The sequence below is a fragment of the Podarcis melisellensis genome, assembly GCF_964234715.1.
Source record: "Podarcis melisellensis genome assembly, chromosome: 15".
Lineage (NCBI taxonomy): Eukaryota > Metazoa > Chordata > Lepidosauria > Squamata > Lacertidae > Podarcis > Podarcis melisellensis.
Genome location: NC_138532.1, coordinates 13949662 through 13965378, shown reverse-complemented (window position 1 = coordinate 13965378; position 15717 = coordinate 13949662). Strand labels below are relative to the sequence as shown.

The following is a 15717-nucleotide window of genomic DNA, read 5'->3' as shown; positions in this document are numbered from 1 at the left end:
TGATGAGTATTCTGTTCATGGGGATAATCTAGCTGAGCACTTTCCATTTTATGCTTTTCATTAAATCTCACCAACATCTAAATAGCAAAATCGATGCTTTTGTCAGCAGTGTGACATGCAGCAATAAGATCCCTCTTCCTGGTCTGGTCTTGCTTCCCTGCCCCACTTGCCCACAAACCACCTGGTTAGTTTCCTCATGAGAGGCAGCACGGGCAGCAATTCAGCTCATAGGATTTTGCAGGTACATCACAGTCACAACCAGGAAAAGGCATCTGAAGTTATCAGGTGGGTGACGGAGTTCCCTGTATGGAACTGCCATGCCCCTGTTCCAGCAGACTTGGTATCGATGGACAAATGTCATTGCCCGATATAAGGCACCTACATTTATTCCTAAATAAACATGTATAGTTTCAGGATCTCTGGGCTTGAACTCTGAGATGGGAAGGAAACCTAGCGAGGTGCTATGGGCTGCATGCACACAGCATGCTTAGGCACGGAGGGATTATAGGGGTGGCCAACATTGCCCTCTGCAATTGGCTGGCAGTATGGAGCATCTGGATTGGCCAGACATGGTATAAATAGCGTAATCATAGCAGTGAGTCAGGGGCCTTCTGCCTTTGCCAGCTAAAATGGGCTGGTGCTTGCTGCACTTCAAGTTCTCCAGCTCAAGCTGCTGATTTCAGTGACCTTGAGATGGATGCACTACTTTAGATTCAAGGATGGCCACTCATAGCCTTGTCATAGCCCTGACCGACAGGGCAGATCCTAGAAGGTCCTGAAGCGAGGAAACAAAGGGCATTGATCAAATTAATCTTCCCCTTAAGCCAGGAAGTGCCATTGACCAGTGGTCTCAAGTCCAATCCCCAGCATCACCAGCTGGACCAAGAGAAACTCCGCTTGAAATCTAGAAAGTCACTGTTGGTCATTGTAGACAATTGGATCTGTGATCTGACTCAGTAGAATACAGATCCCCATGATCTAGAAGCCCAGGTCTGTGTGCAACAAACTCTGTGCCTAAGGAAAAGGTCTGCCAATTTCAAGAATTTTGGCAAGAGAGTAAGAAGAGGTTGGCTGCATTTCCCTGATACTTGCTAATCCTGCCAGGTCACGTCACCTATTGAATCCATTTTGCATTGTTGCCACTGTGGTTTTGCTAATTGGGGCTGGAGTTTGTTTGCTGTGAACAGATTCAAGTGAGAGCTCCACCAGTATGGCCCTGGAATCTGCATGTGTTCCTCAAAGCAAAGTTTCCCAAGAGTGTGCTTTTGTATGGCACACCCAGCTGTGATCTGAGGCTGCAGTGGATCCTTCCTAACATGATCCATCGTCCCAAAGCTGCAGGCCAGGTGGCTGGAAGGTAGCTGAGTTGTCAGTCACATTCTTAGCTTAACCGGTCACATGCTTAGTTATCACTAGACTAAGTTTCAGAGACTTGAAATGGATTCCCTCATTTCTCCCATAATGCATCTGTGTAGAACAGGAAGAACAACTCTCTGCTGCTGTTCTTTTCTATGGTTTCATCAAGATACCACACTGTATCCATGTCCCAGAACTTTTATTTTGTTCCTTCCCTTACCCTATGTAGAATAAGGTACTTTTTACAACAACTCCTTTCACTATTAATTTATTGTTTTTACTTAGAAAATACACATTGTGCTCTTCCTCTCAAAGCAGCTCTGTTATTTTTAAAGACTACAAAGTGGTGTGTGTGTGTGTGTGTGTGTGTGTGTGTGTGTGTGTGTGAATTGACCAAAATTGTGGAGAATCAGGGTAAGGCTCATCAGTAACGTTAAGGGAGAACACACGCCAGCTTTCCCCACTATTTGAGCACTAATGTAGATAGTAACTAAACCTGAGCATGTGCACACACACACATTTTACTCCTCTGTGCATCCAGAAGTCCTATTATTATTAACAACATTAGCTTCGGCTCTCAAAATTCACACGTGCACTCACCTTCTTAAATTCAGAGCTTTCCCATTGCAATCCTTTTCAGAATACAGTGGACGCTCAGGTTGTGAACATGATCTGTGTGGGAGGCACGTTCTCAACCCGCAGCGTCCGCATCCCGTCTGTTGTGCTTTGGTCTTCTGCGCATGTGCAAAGCGCAATTTAGTGCTTCTGTGCATGTGTGAGTGCCAAAACCTGGAAGTAACCCGATCCGGTACTTCCAGGTTTTGGCACGTCCGTATCCTGAAATGTGAAACCTGAAGCGTCTGTAACCCGAGGTATGACTATAGAGCTATAAATCTATAGAGCTTTGCACAATGCTTGAAATTCAGGTACCACACCGAACCACATCAGGGGTGGGTGGGGAAAGGCTTCCAAGGGACAGTTGGCAGCTCAAAGTGGGCTCCTGGTTGCTCCTTTGCTGCAGCAAGATGCACTCCCAGCTGCCCATCTTCTGAGCCTGTTGATACCTCCCTTTAGTCTGTGGATGGTGCTGGTTTGGCTGAGTCATGTACTGACACTCAGAGAATGGGTTTCCTACTAGTATGCAAGATAATACATAGCACTTATTCCATAAGCCATGTGCTCCATAGTTAATATGAGAAGGGGGAATCACATTCTATTGTCTTTGATTTATCCAGTCTCCTCTGTCCGGACTAAAATCAAGTCTTCTAATTGCAGTGCCCAAACCCTCAAGGTGTATCAGGTTGCTAAGGCAGATCAGCTGAGAGGAAGACCCCCTTTTGCACCCAGCGGGGCTTTAAAAATATATATACCTATATCAACCCATCAAATTTAAAGGGCAGGTCTGGGGAATAGGTGGAAATGGAAGAGAGTATAAAGGAAAGGAGGGGGGAATGAGCCTCCAGCTGTTAGTTGCTGGAGTGAGATCATATTGAACTAAACCGCAGTGTAAACTTTATTAAAGGTCACACTAATGAATGGCTTAATTCTAGAATTATAAATTAACTCATGTGGCTTTTCCTTTGTGAGCAACTGTGCTTTTCTGGAGCTAACCAGCTCTCTAACATACACACAGTGAGTTGAGCTGATATGGTTATACTGCCACCTGCTGATTAATGCCGCTATTTACATCTCAGAACTGCTCCAGAGATGGATGTGCAGAGAGATAAGCTTACTGAAAGTGAAGGGAGTGGGGAGTGTGCCCAGGTATATTGCCTTGTGTGAAAATTGCATACATGCTTGTTCACTTCAGCTTCCAAAAGGAAGAGAAGCTTTCAAAACCACTGTCTGGAGCCACAAAGATAAGTCCTTGCCAAAGACTACCTAGGCTGGGATGAGCTCTGAAGCAGTGGACTTCATGGAGGCTGATTCATTCAGGCAAATCAGGCACTGTCCCAGCCACCTCAACCTACGCTAAGCCAATCCCCACCAGCCTGCCTTCTTACAGCCAATCATGAGATTGTTCTGTCTCTCATAGGCTCTGGCTCCACCTACTGTTGGTCTCCCTGCCTTACACCCCATCGGTTCCATTAAGCAACAACCACCACTTAGTGGACTTCCTAACCCACACTACAGCGCCTCCTAGTGTTGGATGGTGGTGGCACAAGGGTTAAATCCCTGCTTCTCATTCCTCAAATGATCAGCCCAAGATCTACTGTAGGCTTGAACCTGAGCACGCAGAGCTGCTGACTTTAACACAATTAAGTTTTAAGACAGGACCACAGCAAATAGACACAGTACATGTTTTGCATGCGGAAGATCTTGGATTCAGTCCTGAGCATCACTAGGCTGGCTGAAAGAAGAGATAGCCCACTGCCAGAATGTGGTCCCCCCAACAACACAAAAGCATTCCCCTCCCCTGCTTTGGGATCTGAACTGCAAAGACATCAGGGGATTGACTATCATCAGCCCCTTTACAAAGGAACCAAAATGACATATTTCAGAATCAACAAGGAAACCACAAGCTATTTAAAGGCACAGGGTAGTATCCAACGAAATTCTACTCTGAATAGTCCCACTGAAATTAAGGAACCTAAGTTAATAATGTTCATTAACTTCAGTGGCTCTACTCTGAGTAGGACTAGCATCAGATACAACCCCTTAGATTGTACTCACCTGGGTACTGCCTGAGACAGCATCAAATAGCCAATGCCAATACACACACACACACACACACACACACACACACACACACACAGAGAGAGAGGCTGGGCTGGGTTGGGCTGGGCTGGGGGGATAAATTCAATGAAGTTTACATTTAAACACAAATCTATCAAATTCACACTTTATAAAACAATCCCCTCCCCCCAAAAAACAGCAACCTTCAAAATCTGCACATTTCCACATTTTGCAATGCAGTTACCCAGCAAGTAACGTGCATAAAAACGCATATACCTTGGTTCTCGAACGCCTTGGTACTTGAACATTTTGGCTCCCGAATGCAGAAAACCCAGAAATAAGTGTTCTGGCTTTCAAACTTTTTTTGGAAGCCAAACATCCATTGAAGTTGTCAGCTATTGTTTCCGGGGTGCCTGCACCAATCAGAAGCTGCGCCTTGGTTTTCGAACGTTTCAGAAGTCGAACAGACTTCCGGAATGGATTACGTTCGAGAACCAAATACTACTGTACAATGGTTAGTGTGCATCAAAACGCACATATTAATGAAAATGTGTACACTGAGTCAAATTGCATACAAAAATAGGTTTATTGGAGAAAATTCACACCAAAATGCTATCAATTTTTATTTTTAAAAATCCACAAATTGCTGCTGAAATGTGGAAAGCTCAATTTAAAATGGGAGGGAAATGGGAAACTGAAAGAACCAAAATTGACAGATCCATCCATCCCTAATCCCAAGCCAGGTTATAGTGTATCCAGGGCCAACCATAGCTGGTGCAGAAAATTCCACAAGCACCTCTCCCTACTCCCTGGCAGTAAGATAGAACAGTGTCGAATTAAATAGCTAACAATTTACAGCCCTTTCTTGACCCTCAAAATTAGCAGTCTAGAGATCTCTTTCTGCATATGCACACACAATGCAGGTTCTAAATTTCCTTACCCCTATCCCTTTAAACTGAGAGGCCAGGACTGCAATGCAACTTGACATTCAGCCCACTGAGAGGCCACATTGCCCATTTTGACTGCTGTGCTCTCTTTTCTCCCCCCCCCTTCCCCGCCCCAGATTTAATACTTTTGACACATGTATTTATTCTATTGAATCAATTGATGCTACCAGCATTTTTTTTTTACCTCCGAGCAAAACAAAAAAACAGGTGCCTTAATTTATTGCATTAAATAGCTGTATCAAAGACTTTCTGACAGATCAAGAGAAACTGCTGCAGGGGAAGGATTTCTGCCACCATTTGTTGCCAAGCTTTTTTAAAAAAGAAAGGAAAAGAAAAGCTAGACGCCAAGCAACAATCAGGACTGTATTGTAGATTTAGAATTGTGATTAGCCTCTGCATTCAGCAGCGGTAATTCCACCAGAAGCCCCAGACTTCAGTGGCAAAGAGAAAAATGGGAATGCTGAAGAGAAAAGATCAATATCTAGAGGAGATAAAAGGCAACAGAGAAATTGGCTGATAACTATTCAGATCTCGTGCATCCCACCTTCCTGAAAGAAGGGTAATTAAAGCCATATTCTAATTAACTTGTACTTTGCCCCCAATCAGAAGCATCCTTTGCAGAAAAACTAATGAGGCTGGGAGAATGGGTTCTTCCTTGTGGATCCGTCTGTCTAAGTAAAATAGAAAGCAATCTTTAATTTGGGGCAGGAGAGGAGGGAAATGAGACAAAAGCTCTCTGAATGGTTGGGTGCTAAAGACTTCAGACCCCTCAACAGGTGCAGGTGAGAATCGGTGACCCTCTGCAAAAGCTCAGAGCCAAACCATACCTGCTCTGCAAATATGTGGATATAAAACTCAACACTTGCTTCAGTTAGGAAGGGGTGGTTTTTAGCAGAGGAGTTGCGCTACTGAGCTTCTGCTACAACCCAGATCTAAGAGGAGGAGGAGAAAGAGATTTGCTGACAGCAGCTGGATGATTCCATCCTCCTTTCTACCCTGCTCCCTGTCCAAACTGCCAAAAATGCTGGATATGAGGGTGAGAGGGAAGAAGGCATTTCACATCTAGCAGTGCCATTGAGGTATCTGATAACGTTCCTGCTGCCACAGGCTGAAAGACGAACCCAGATTAATTCCATTAATTTCAACAGTATTTGCTAATCTGCCTCTCCTGTTTGCAGATGGACAGGAGCGAGTTCCAGCAGGATTCGGTCCTCAAGCAGCTGGAAGTGCTCAAGGAGGAAGAGAAGGAGTTTCAGAATTTGAAGGTAATTGACTACAGCAGGGGTGGGGAGCATGTGGCCCTGGAAATGGTGCTGGACTCCAGTTTCCCATCAGTGTGGACACAGTGCCCAGAGCTGATGGGAGTTGTAGTCCGGACAACATCTGTAAGGCCACAGGGGCTCCTTTCCTGGCCAACAGGATACTTACTACTTTACTCTTGCAGACAACAATGCTACCTTGGGGTTAACAGATCCAGGGAGTCCTTAGTCACCTGTATCTGGCAAGCAGTAAGGAAAACAAGTCAAGTCCGGTTTAAGCCAATGAAGCGCCACTAGAATCAGCATCAATACAATAAGCACAAGTACTTATCACAGCAGGTAGCCATGCTTCTTCATTATACCATGAGAGGCTGGTAACCACCAGCCGCTGCCACCGTTTACAAAGCAATTAAAGTGAAATTTGGGGCAATTCACACAGCCAGACTCAATCATATTGAGAACATGGGTGAGAGTGCGGCCCAGAGGAGTTCAGCATGTGATGGCATCATCCTGTGCTTACATCAACAGCCACCCAGTTCAGTATCCAAATCGGTAGCTACTGCAGCGCTCAAATGCCTCCAGGGGCAGCTTGGGGAACAATGTGCCAAACTCAATGTAGATCTGCTAAAACCACGTAACTCAAAACTCATTGTAGATAAGATATACTAAAATAGAGGCAGGGAAACGATTGCTGTTGTTGGGATACTGCCGAGAAAACAGGGGCATCAGGCAGGCATCAAGCAGGCCCCCAGCTGGCTCCAGCCACCGGCCAGCAGCCAGTCTCCCTTGGAACAGCATCAATCAGCGACACGAGCCTCAGATACGTTTAGAGACCCGTGCACGCTCTATCAGCAGTGTGTGTAAATCTTCTCACAGCAGAAGAGGCGGACAGAGAAATGTGTGAGCATAATGTATAGCATTTTATTCAGCATAGTTCAAGAACAAAGGAAAACATGTCTGCTTCCCTTCGTCTCCAGCAAAACAGCAGTAAACCAAAAGCTATATACAAACGGAAGTTCCCAGCAGACTGCTGGAAGTAAACAGGCATATGGCACAACAGTCATGCCTGTTCCCTTTTAAGGTAGAACAGAACTATATCCTAACAATTATCTGCCACCACCATCCCTGCAGGCCAAGTGTGACAGGTGGGTTGCTTGTCAGTCACTTGATGCCACAATTATATCTGATGTCCTTTCTTCCCTGCCCGCATGATTTAAAATATAGGCGGCGACCATTTCACACGGGGATTCCCTTCCCTTTTCTGGGTCCAAAAGTACCCGCGTGTCGGTGATCACATGTCATTTGGAGTTCCTAAAATGGCTACCACCTGTACTACTATTTAAGAATTTGCACCTGAAATTCCTCCCCCTCCCCCTTCCCTTGCTGTCGCTTTCCCCTTGTATGTTGTGTTTTTTATATTGCAAGTCTGCAGGCAAGGAACTGCCTTGTTTAAATTTATTGTGTGTAAGCCGTCTGGCTGAATGTTGGGGTAAAAAAATATAGTCGTGCCTTGGATCTCAAATGCCTTGGTTCCCGAATAATCGAAACCCAGAAGTGAGTGTTCTGGTTTTCAAGTGTTCTTTTGGAAGCCGAACGTCCGACGGGGCTTCTGATTGAGTGCAGGAGCTTCCTGCAGCCAATCAGAAGCCGTGCTTTGGTTTTCGAACGTTTTGGAAGTCGAAAGGACTTCCAGAACAGATTCTGAACATCTTCCAATGTATGACTGTACTCTTAAATAAAGGCACAGCCAACAGTATAAACCAAGAAGTCTAAAACACAAAACGCGCACCCTGGGCCAAGAAATAACTCTTCCCCCCATTTTTTCCAGGATCCCACTAATGGTTATTACAGTGTGAACACCTTCAAGGACCACCACTCCACTCCCACCATCTCCCTCTCAGGCTGTCAGCCGGACCTGAGACCAGCCAACAAGCAGCGTGTGCCCACGGGCATGTCCTTCACCAACATCTACACGACCCTGAGCGGGCAGAACCGCCTCTACGACTACAGCCAGCGCTTCGTCTTGGGCATGGGCAGCAGCTCCATTGAGCTGTGCGAGCGGGAATTCCAGCGGGGCTCCATGAGCGACAGCAGCTCCTTCCTGGACACGCAGTGCGACAGCAGCGTCAGCAGCAGCGGCAAGCAGGACGGCTACGTACAGTTCGACAAGGCCAGCAAGGCCTCGGCCTCCTCTTCCCACCACTCCCAGTCCTCCTCTCAAAACTCAGACCCCTCCCGGCCCCTGCAGAGGAGAATGCAGACCCATGTGTGAGGAGGATGGGACTGGGACATGGAAGCGGTGGTGGGGAGGACAAGGAGGAAGAGGAGCAGCAGGCTGGGACGTTGGAAGAAGGCAAGCTCCCCTCCCAGCCTGAAACCCAGCCCTGCCGCCAGCCGGGGTGAAGGGGCCTCCTGAGGTCGGCCGGTTCTGGGTGGGTGGAGGTTGTTTTGTGGTTTTATTTGCATTCTAGTGACTTTTTCTTTATAAGGCCTCAAGGCACTTTCTCCCCTCTTCCTCACTTAAGAGGAAAAACTGCAGCCCCACACAAGGTGACGGGAGCTAGGACTAGGAGTCTGTGTTGCAGGTAAAATAGTCCATACAAAGAGACCTTCCCCTCCTGGATCTGTTGACCCCATTGAGCAGGTGGGAAGAACCTACGGCAGCTGAACCCAAACTAATTTTAAGCACAACAAAGTCTGTTTTCTTCCTGCAGCAGACTGGGCTTAGGGGGCCATGGGAGTGACAGAAGGCCCAAAGACAGGCAACTCGTTGGAGTATCTATCTGTAGGTCGGAACAAAACCCATAAGCTTCGTTGGTTGCTTTTCCATATGTGTAACAATGGCATCCTCTTTCAGGGAAAGGGTTGGGGTTCTAGACTTAACACCACAGGAGAACCACAGGAGAACCCTCTTTCATTCCATAAAATATGAGCTCTTCTGGCTGCAGGATGTTTTGAGACAACACATGGTCTTCCTGTTGACCAGCAATTTTGTATTTCCTGATTCCTCCGAAGATTACCTCTCCCATTTTCACTTGATGGGGAGAGACATACATGCTACCTGTCAAGTCCTCTGTTCTTGGTCACTTCACAAAGAGAGGGTGACCAATGCTCCTGGTGTCTTTCCCCTCCGCTTCCTCTTCCTCCATGACATCACTTCCTGACTGGACATTTTGGAGATGGCACACCTTCAAAGCTGTCAAGTTTGCCAGTCTACTGCCCTTCCTGCCGCTTAGCCCCATTTGCAAACTGCAATCTCACACACACACACAAAAATGTCTTCAAGCAACCTCAAAGAGTTTGGCTTACTTTTAAGGAAGTTCCGTAGAGGGGGGAGAGGAACAGTCATTAGTGTAACTTAGTGTGCACTGACTGCTTAATTCTGGTCGTCTTTTTTTTTTACTTTCTTTTTGTTTGGTGTTGAGTGTTCATAATATTACGGTGTGTCTTTGGACTATAAAAGCAAAACAAAACCTGGAGTTGAAAACTTTTAAAGTGTGGATTCTCAGCAGAACACAGAGACAGACAGACACACAGACAGACACGCACAACAGGAACGCTCTGGTCTGGATCAGCTGCAGAGGAACTGTTGGTGGACAGAGGAGTGAGCTCATAATCTGAGTGACGTGTGACAATCACAGAGAAGGCCCTTCCCGTGGGGGCTACTGCGAGTGAACATAGAGCATTTTCTTACTGCTGCTTGTGTATTTCCTCCCCCCGCCCTATTCTCTTACCCCCTCCCCCCCAATAGCACAACTGGAAAATTAATACAAGAGTTGTTACAAGTGCCTTTGCAGTGAATTCATTTGAAAGCTTGTCAAACAGAAGGTTTCCATTGCGAAAGAGAAATCACATACACCTTTTCGGGTGAAGGGTACCTACAGAATGCCCCACGATCTCAGGGCTCTTCTCTTCCAGATACCCTATTCACTGAACACTCATTCTGATTTGTTTGCACAGGGGTTAAGGTGACATTGCATCAAAGCAAGTGTTGTCCGCCACTTTCCTATACATTTCACCATCACTCGCCTCAATGCAAAAAGTCCAATCTTTGGGGAAGTTGCTTTGCTGCACAAGGACTCCCAACCAACCATAACTGTACAACCTGAATTTACCAGTATGTGATTATATCCCACCCCAACAAGGGCAAGTCTGGAAGTGCCCTCCATTCAATGCCAAGTAGTGGCTAGGTCAGGAGTCACAAACTTTTTCAGCCGTGGGCCAGTCCACTGTCCCTCAGACCTTGTGCGGGGCCAGACTATATTTTTTGGGGGAGGGGGAATGAACAAATTCCTAAGCCCCACAAATAACCCAGAGATGCATTTTAAATAGAAGCACACATTCTACCCATGAAAAAAAAGCTGATTCCCAGACAGTCCATGGGCCAGATTTAGAAGGCTATTGGGCCGGATCGAGCCCTCAGGCCTTAGTTTGCCTACCCATGGGTTAGGTGATCAAAATGTACCAGAAGTATTATTATAAAATTAATTTTATGGAATTGTAGAGTCAGAAGGGTCCTTGAGGATCATCTAGTCCAACCCCTTGCAATTGCAGTTGTTCCATACAGGGATTGAACCTGCAACCTTGGCATTATCAGTACCACCCAGTAACCAACTGTTGCCTAATACAAAATGTTTCTAGACGACTTACACACACAGTTATAAAATGGCCATTGGGTTTAGTAGCAAAACAATGATCCCCAAATATTGATCACTGAAACTGAAGTAAGCGTGACAATATTAACTCAGAACCAACTGGGAGATGAGAAAAGGCCACCCAACGACCTGCAAAACAAGGCCCATAAATCTGCTTTAACAATCTACACTGTAGCAGCCAAAAATAAAAATCAACAACCCAGCATTACTAATAATACTAACAAAGATGTACTTCTGGCACTCCCTGTAGGGGCTCCCCAAACCCCCCAAACCCAGAAAAATACCCACCTGGCTTCTGGGAGGTTCTGGTCTTCTCAGGCCAGCAGGTAACAATCAAACAGCAGGTCTTCCTGCTGGGATTCTCCTCAATGGCAATGCATCAGCAAACACAGAGCAGGGCCCAGGTGGGGTAAAAGAGTCACACCTGTGCCATGATTGTCTCCTCTGCTGCATTCTTTCACCCAGGTGGGTGACTATGGGGGAATCAGATGCATAATACTGACCTCCTTCCTAGCAGCTGTTCACTGAGGGTTTTTGCCTTTTAACAATTTATTTGTGTACAATTTTCACATAATGTGCAGCAGACAAGGAGGTGTGTCTTGATTTTATGAGAACCCTTTCTGGTACAGGAAAGCTAAATAATCATCATCATCATCACTTTGGAAAACAGATTGGTCGACGAACTGCGTATCTTCAGATGGACTGTTCGCAAGACATGGACGTCTACAAACATCCAAACTGGAGTGACTGATGGTTGACTTCCTCTTGATGGAAGGGGGCAGGGTGTGAGCATGGGATAACATATCGTATTTGTTAATGTCTGGAAGAACAGCATATATAGAGAGAAGGGATGGGGACAGTGGCCTGATCTAGCACATCACATTTCCCTGATTATCGCCATGCATACCATGAAATACTATTTTCTTCCCTGTTGCCCAGTATGCTGTGCTCCTTCTTTTAGAGGCCACTTTTGGACTACTAGAAACAGCAGAGATTTGCATGAAATTTGCATACGCTAATTTATACATATAGATGCAAGTTTACTATAATGTAAATAGAAATGTGGGGACGCAGGTGGCGCTGTGGGTTAAAGCCTCAGCGCCTAGGACTTGCCGATCGAAAGGTCGGCGGTTCGAATCCCTGCGGCGGGGTGCGCTCCCGCTGCTCGGTCCCAGCGTCTGCCAACCTAGCAGTTCGAAAGCACCTCCGGGTGCAAGTAGATAAATAGGGACCGCTTACCAGCAGGAAGGTAAACGGCGTTTCCGTGTGCGGCTCTGGCTCGCCAGAGCAGCGATGTCACGCTGGCCACGTGACCCGGAAGTGTCTTCGGACAGCGCTGGCCCCTGGCCTCTTAAGTGAGATGGGCGCACAACCCCAGAGTCTGTCAAGACTGGCCCGTACGGGCAGGGGTACCTTTACCTTTACCTTTAAATAGAAATGTACAGTAATACATCCCACCATAGCAGGGAACAAGACTTTAAATAGGTGACCTGTGTGTCTTCTCAGCCTGCTATTTTGATTGAGGGCAAATCCGAGGCCCCTTCATTATCTTTAATCCATACTTGAGCTGGACAGTCCTTCAAATGGGACAGTCCTCTGACAGCTTTTTCAACATAGAACACAGTCACCTTTTACTGATAACATGGGAAACTGTTGAGGAGTTTTTTGGGGAGGGTGGGTGTCTCAGCAAAAAGAAAGAAAGAAAAAATGCAGCCTGCATAAATAACAAAGGGTTTCTGCATTTCGTTATTTTTTGAAATTAGGGACCAAGAATGTTCGCTTTTTGCAGCAGATGCATACCCTCACAGCCTGTCAGGGCAAAGCTGTACTGATGCATGGCAACCCCTAAACGTTGGGGACCCAGTGGCCAGAGCAGTGGGGCAGTGAGTGATGCAATTTTAAACTTACTGGTCTTACGGAGGGCGGGTGCATCCACCATGCAGCTCAGAGAGTGGTGCACAAAGTGGTTCCCCATCGTCATTTCACCCTCACATCAACCCTGTGAGGTAGGTGAGACATAAAGGGCAATTTACTTCACTTCAAAATGCAATAAGCCAGCCCACATCTGCTGTGCTTCAAGACCTGCTTGCTCTTTCTGTGAGTAGGGGTCAGGCCTGGACTTCTGCCCTAAAGTCCTGCCCTGACAGCACTGCTGGATCAGTGGGAGATGAAAACTGAAGGGAAGTAAACAGAAAGGACAGCCCTGTTGAGTAGACCATGGCAGAAAGCCAGGCTGCTGTTATTTGTACCAGGCCTACCCTGAAGTTCCATATTGCTCGCCACTCCTTGGGACTGAGCTACAGATTTCAGTTTCACTATCTTTTGGAAAGGACTCTGACAGAGTCCAAAGGGACTCACTAGGCCTGGCCCCAGCCACAGACTTGGTCCACACAGCAGTTCCAGCAGTGTAGGACTCAACAGAGATCATGCTGCTCTTTGACTATGGCAGGGGCAGCCCGTAGAATGCCCTTCAGATGTTGTAGACTGTAACTCACATCATCCCTGACCTTTGGCCACACTGGCTGGGGCTGATGGGAGCCACAATTCACAACATCTGGAGGGCACCATGTGAATTACTGTTGGTCCACACTGGAAGCAGCTTTTGGCATGCAAGGTATGCAAAAGTGTAAATGTTTGGCATGTGAAATGTGCTCTACCATTAAACTACAGCCCCGCCCTTACCTAATGCACATTGCCATGAGAAAAGTACAACGAGGATTCTAGATCAAATTCAAGGGCACAATAAAGACAAGTGTAAGGTTCCGCACTTAGGCAGGAATAACCAGCTGCACAAATATAAGATGGGGGATACCTGGCTTGCCATAAGTACATGTGAAAAGAATCTAGGCGTCTTAGCAGACCACAAGCTGAAAATGAAAAATGTGTTCTGCAGCAACAATAAAAAGCGAATGCTATTTTAGGCTGCATCAACAGAAGTAAATGACCCCTGGATGGTTAGGTCCAGTCAAATGCGACTATGGGGTGTGGTACTCATCTCGCTTCTGGCCGAAGGAGTTGGCGTTTGTCCACAGAGAGCTTTCCAGGTTATGTGGCCAGCATGACTAAACCGCTTCTGGCGCAATGGAACACCATGACGGAAGCCAGAGCGCATGGAAACGCTGTTTACTTTCCCGCTGCAGTGGTACCTATGTATCTACTCGCACTGGTATGCTTTCGAAACTGCTAGGTTTGCAGAAGCTGGGACAGAGCAAAGGAAGCTCAAACTGCCAACGTTCCGATTGGCAAGCCCAAGAGGCTCAGTGGTTTAGACCACAGCACCACCCGCGTCCCTGACAATAGAAGTACAGTATCTTGATCAAGAGAAGTAATAGTCCCTCTCTATTCTGCCTTGGTCAGACCAAACCTGGAGTACTGTGTCCAGTTCTGGGCACCACAGTCTATAAAGGCTTTTGACAGGCTGGAAGGTGTGCAGAGGAAGGGGACCAAGGTTATCAAGGGTCTGGAAACCAAGCCTTATGAGGAACGGTTGAGTCTGGTACATTTAGTCTGGAAAAGAGGAGAGTGAGAGGAGATACGATAGCCATCTTCAAATATCTAAAGGGCTGTCACATGGAAGATGGAGAAGGCTTGTTTTCTCCTGCTGTGGAGGGGAGGACTGAACGGTCTCCTTTGGGAAGCTAGGGACTCTCCTTCATTGGAGCAGCCACCTGTTAATGGATGCTTTAGCTGAGATTCTTGCATTCCAGGGGGTTGGACTAGATGACCCTCGGGGTCCCTTCCAACTCTGCAATTCTGTTATTCTGTGAACCCTGGGCCATTTGCAGTGTCAGAGGTGAAGCTAGCGAACCTCCACAGCACATGGCCAACCGGCAGCTAACAATGCAGACAATTAAACAGCTCGTAAAATGCTTCATGCTGAAGAACCTTCCACTTCACTAAGCCAGCAGGCTGTGCATCAATCTTACAGCAGCTTTCCTGTTGCTTACCAGGCACTGGCTGAGCTATTTAGGTCGACAGTACTCAAAATCCCTCGGTAACAGGTTGCATTTTTAATTATTTGTCATGCCAGCGCTGCTTCTGGTTTTGCAAACTGAACATGGAAACAAGACAAGCCCTCCTTGGCAAAAGAAACTTGACAGGTGCTTACATTGTATATTTGCACTAACCAAACATTATTAGGCTTGGACTACAACAATACAGAACAGGAGATTTTTAATTTTAATTCTATTATTTACTGCGAAAGGGAGGGGTGACTTTTCTTCCTCTCACCCTCTTTTTCTGAAAACATACTGTTGCTGCCACCTACTGGTCATGTGCAAGAATCGCAAACTCCTAATTGCCTTACATCCTTGCTATCCATACAGCACCCAAAGTCCCCCGGCTGAGACCACGGTGTAGGGCCCTCGCTATTCTACCTCACACATAATTCATGAAGCTTGATTAATATGCAAATACTTGGCAGCCGATCACCCCTCGCGAGCAGTTAATGATTTGGTCAGGGACCCAGCTGCCTGCCAGTATATATATTTCTTTAGTTTACTGTCTACGGCAGGAGCTTCTCCAACCATCTGTTCATTAATATGTAACAAGCAACAGTGATAAGCAATTAAACTGGCTGCAAATTAACCAATTTGCTTGGGGAGCAGCCTTTTGAGCGCTTGTTTGTTTCATTAAACCTTAAATTCATCAGGAATCCAAAGGAACGGAATGCCGTGAGCCACGTTCGGAGCCGGGTTGCAGCTTTCTTTCTCGGAAGTAGGGAGGAGATGATTCCTTCCCATAAGCAAAAATGCAGTAATGTCCATTCAGCCCAGATATGCAAGCTGCACATGAGACTTCCTTTCTTTCCAGCCTAAAAGGCAT

The 15717-nt window shown here is 46.5% G+C and overlaps 1 protein-coding gene across 2 annotated transcripts in view; it reads left to right on the top strand.

Annotated features, from left to right (window-relative positions):
- Positions 1-9502, top strand: part of KIRREL3 (kirre like nephrin family adhesion molecule 3) — a 748317-nt gene extending 738815 nt beyond the window's left edge. For both annotated transcript variants that reach the window (XM_081890928.1, XM_081890927.1), the window contains 2 exons: positions 6158-6244; positions 8067-9502. In XM_081890928.1, the coding sequence (XP_081747054.1) occupies positions 6158-6244; positions 8067-8510 (531 nt within the window). In that variant the 3' untranslated portion in view covers positions 8511-9502. The remainder of the gene's footprint in view (positions 1-6157; positions 6245-8066) is intronic.
- The last annotated feature ends 6215 nt before the right edge of the window (positions 9503-15717 follow it).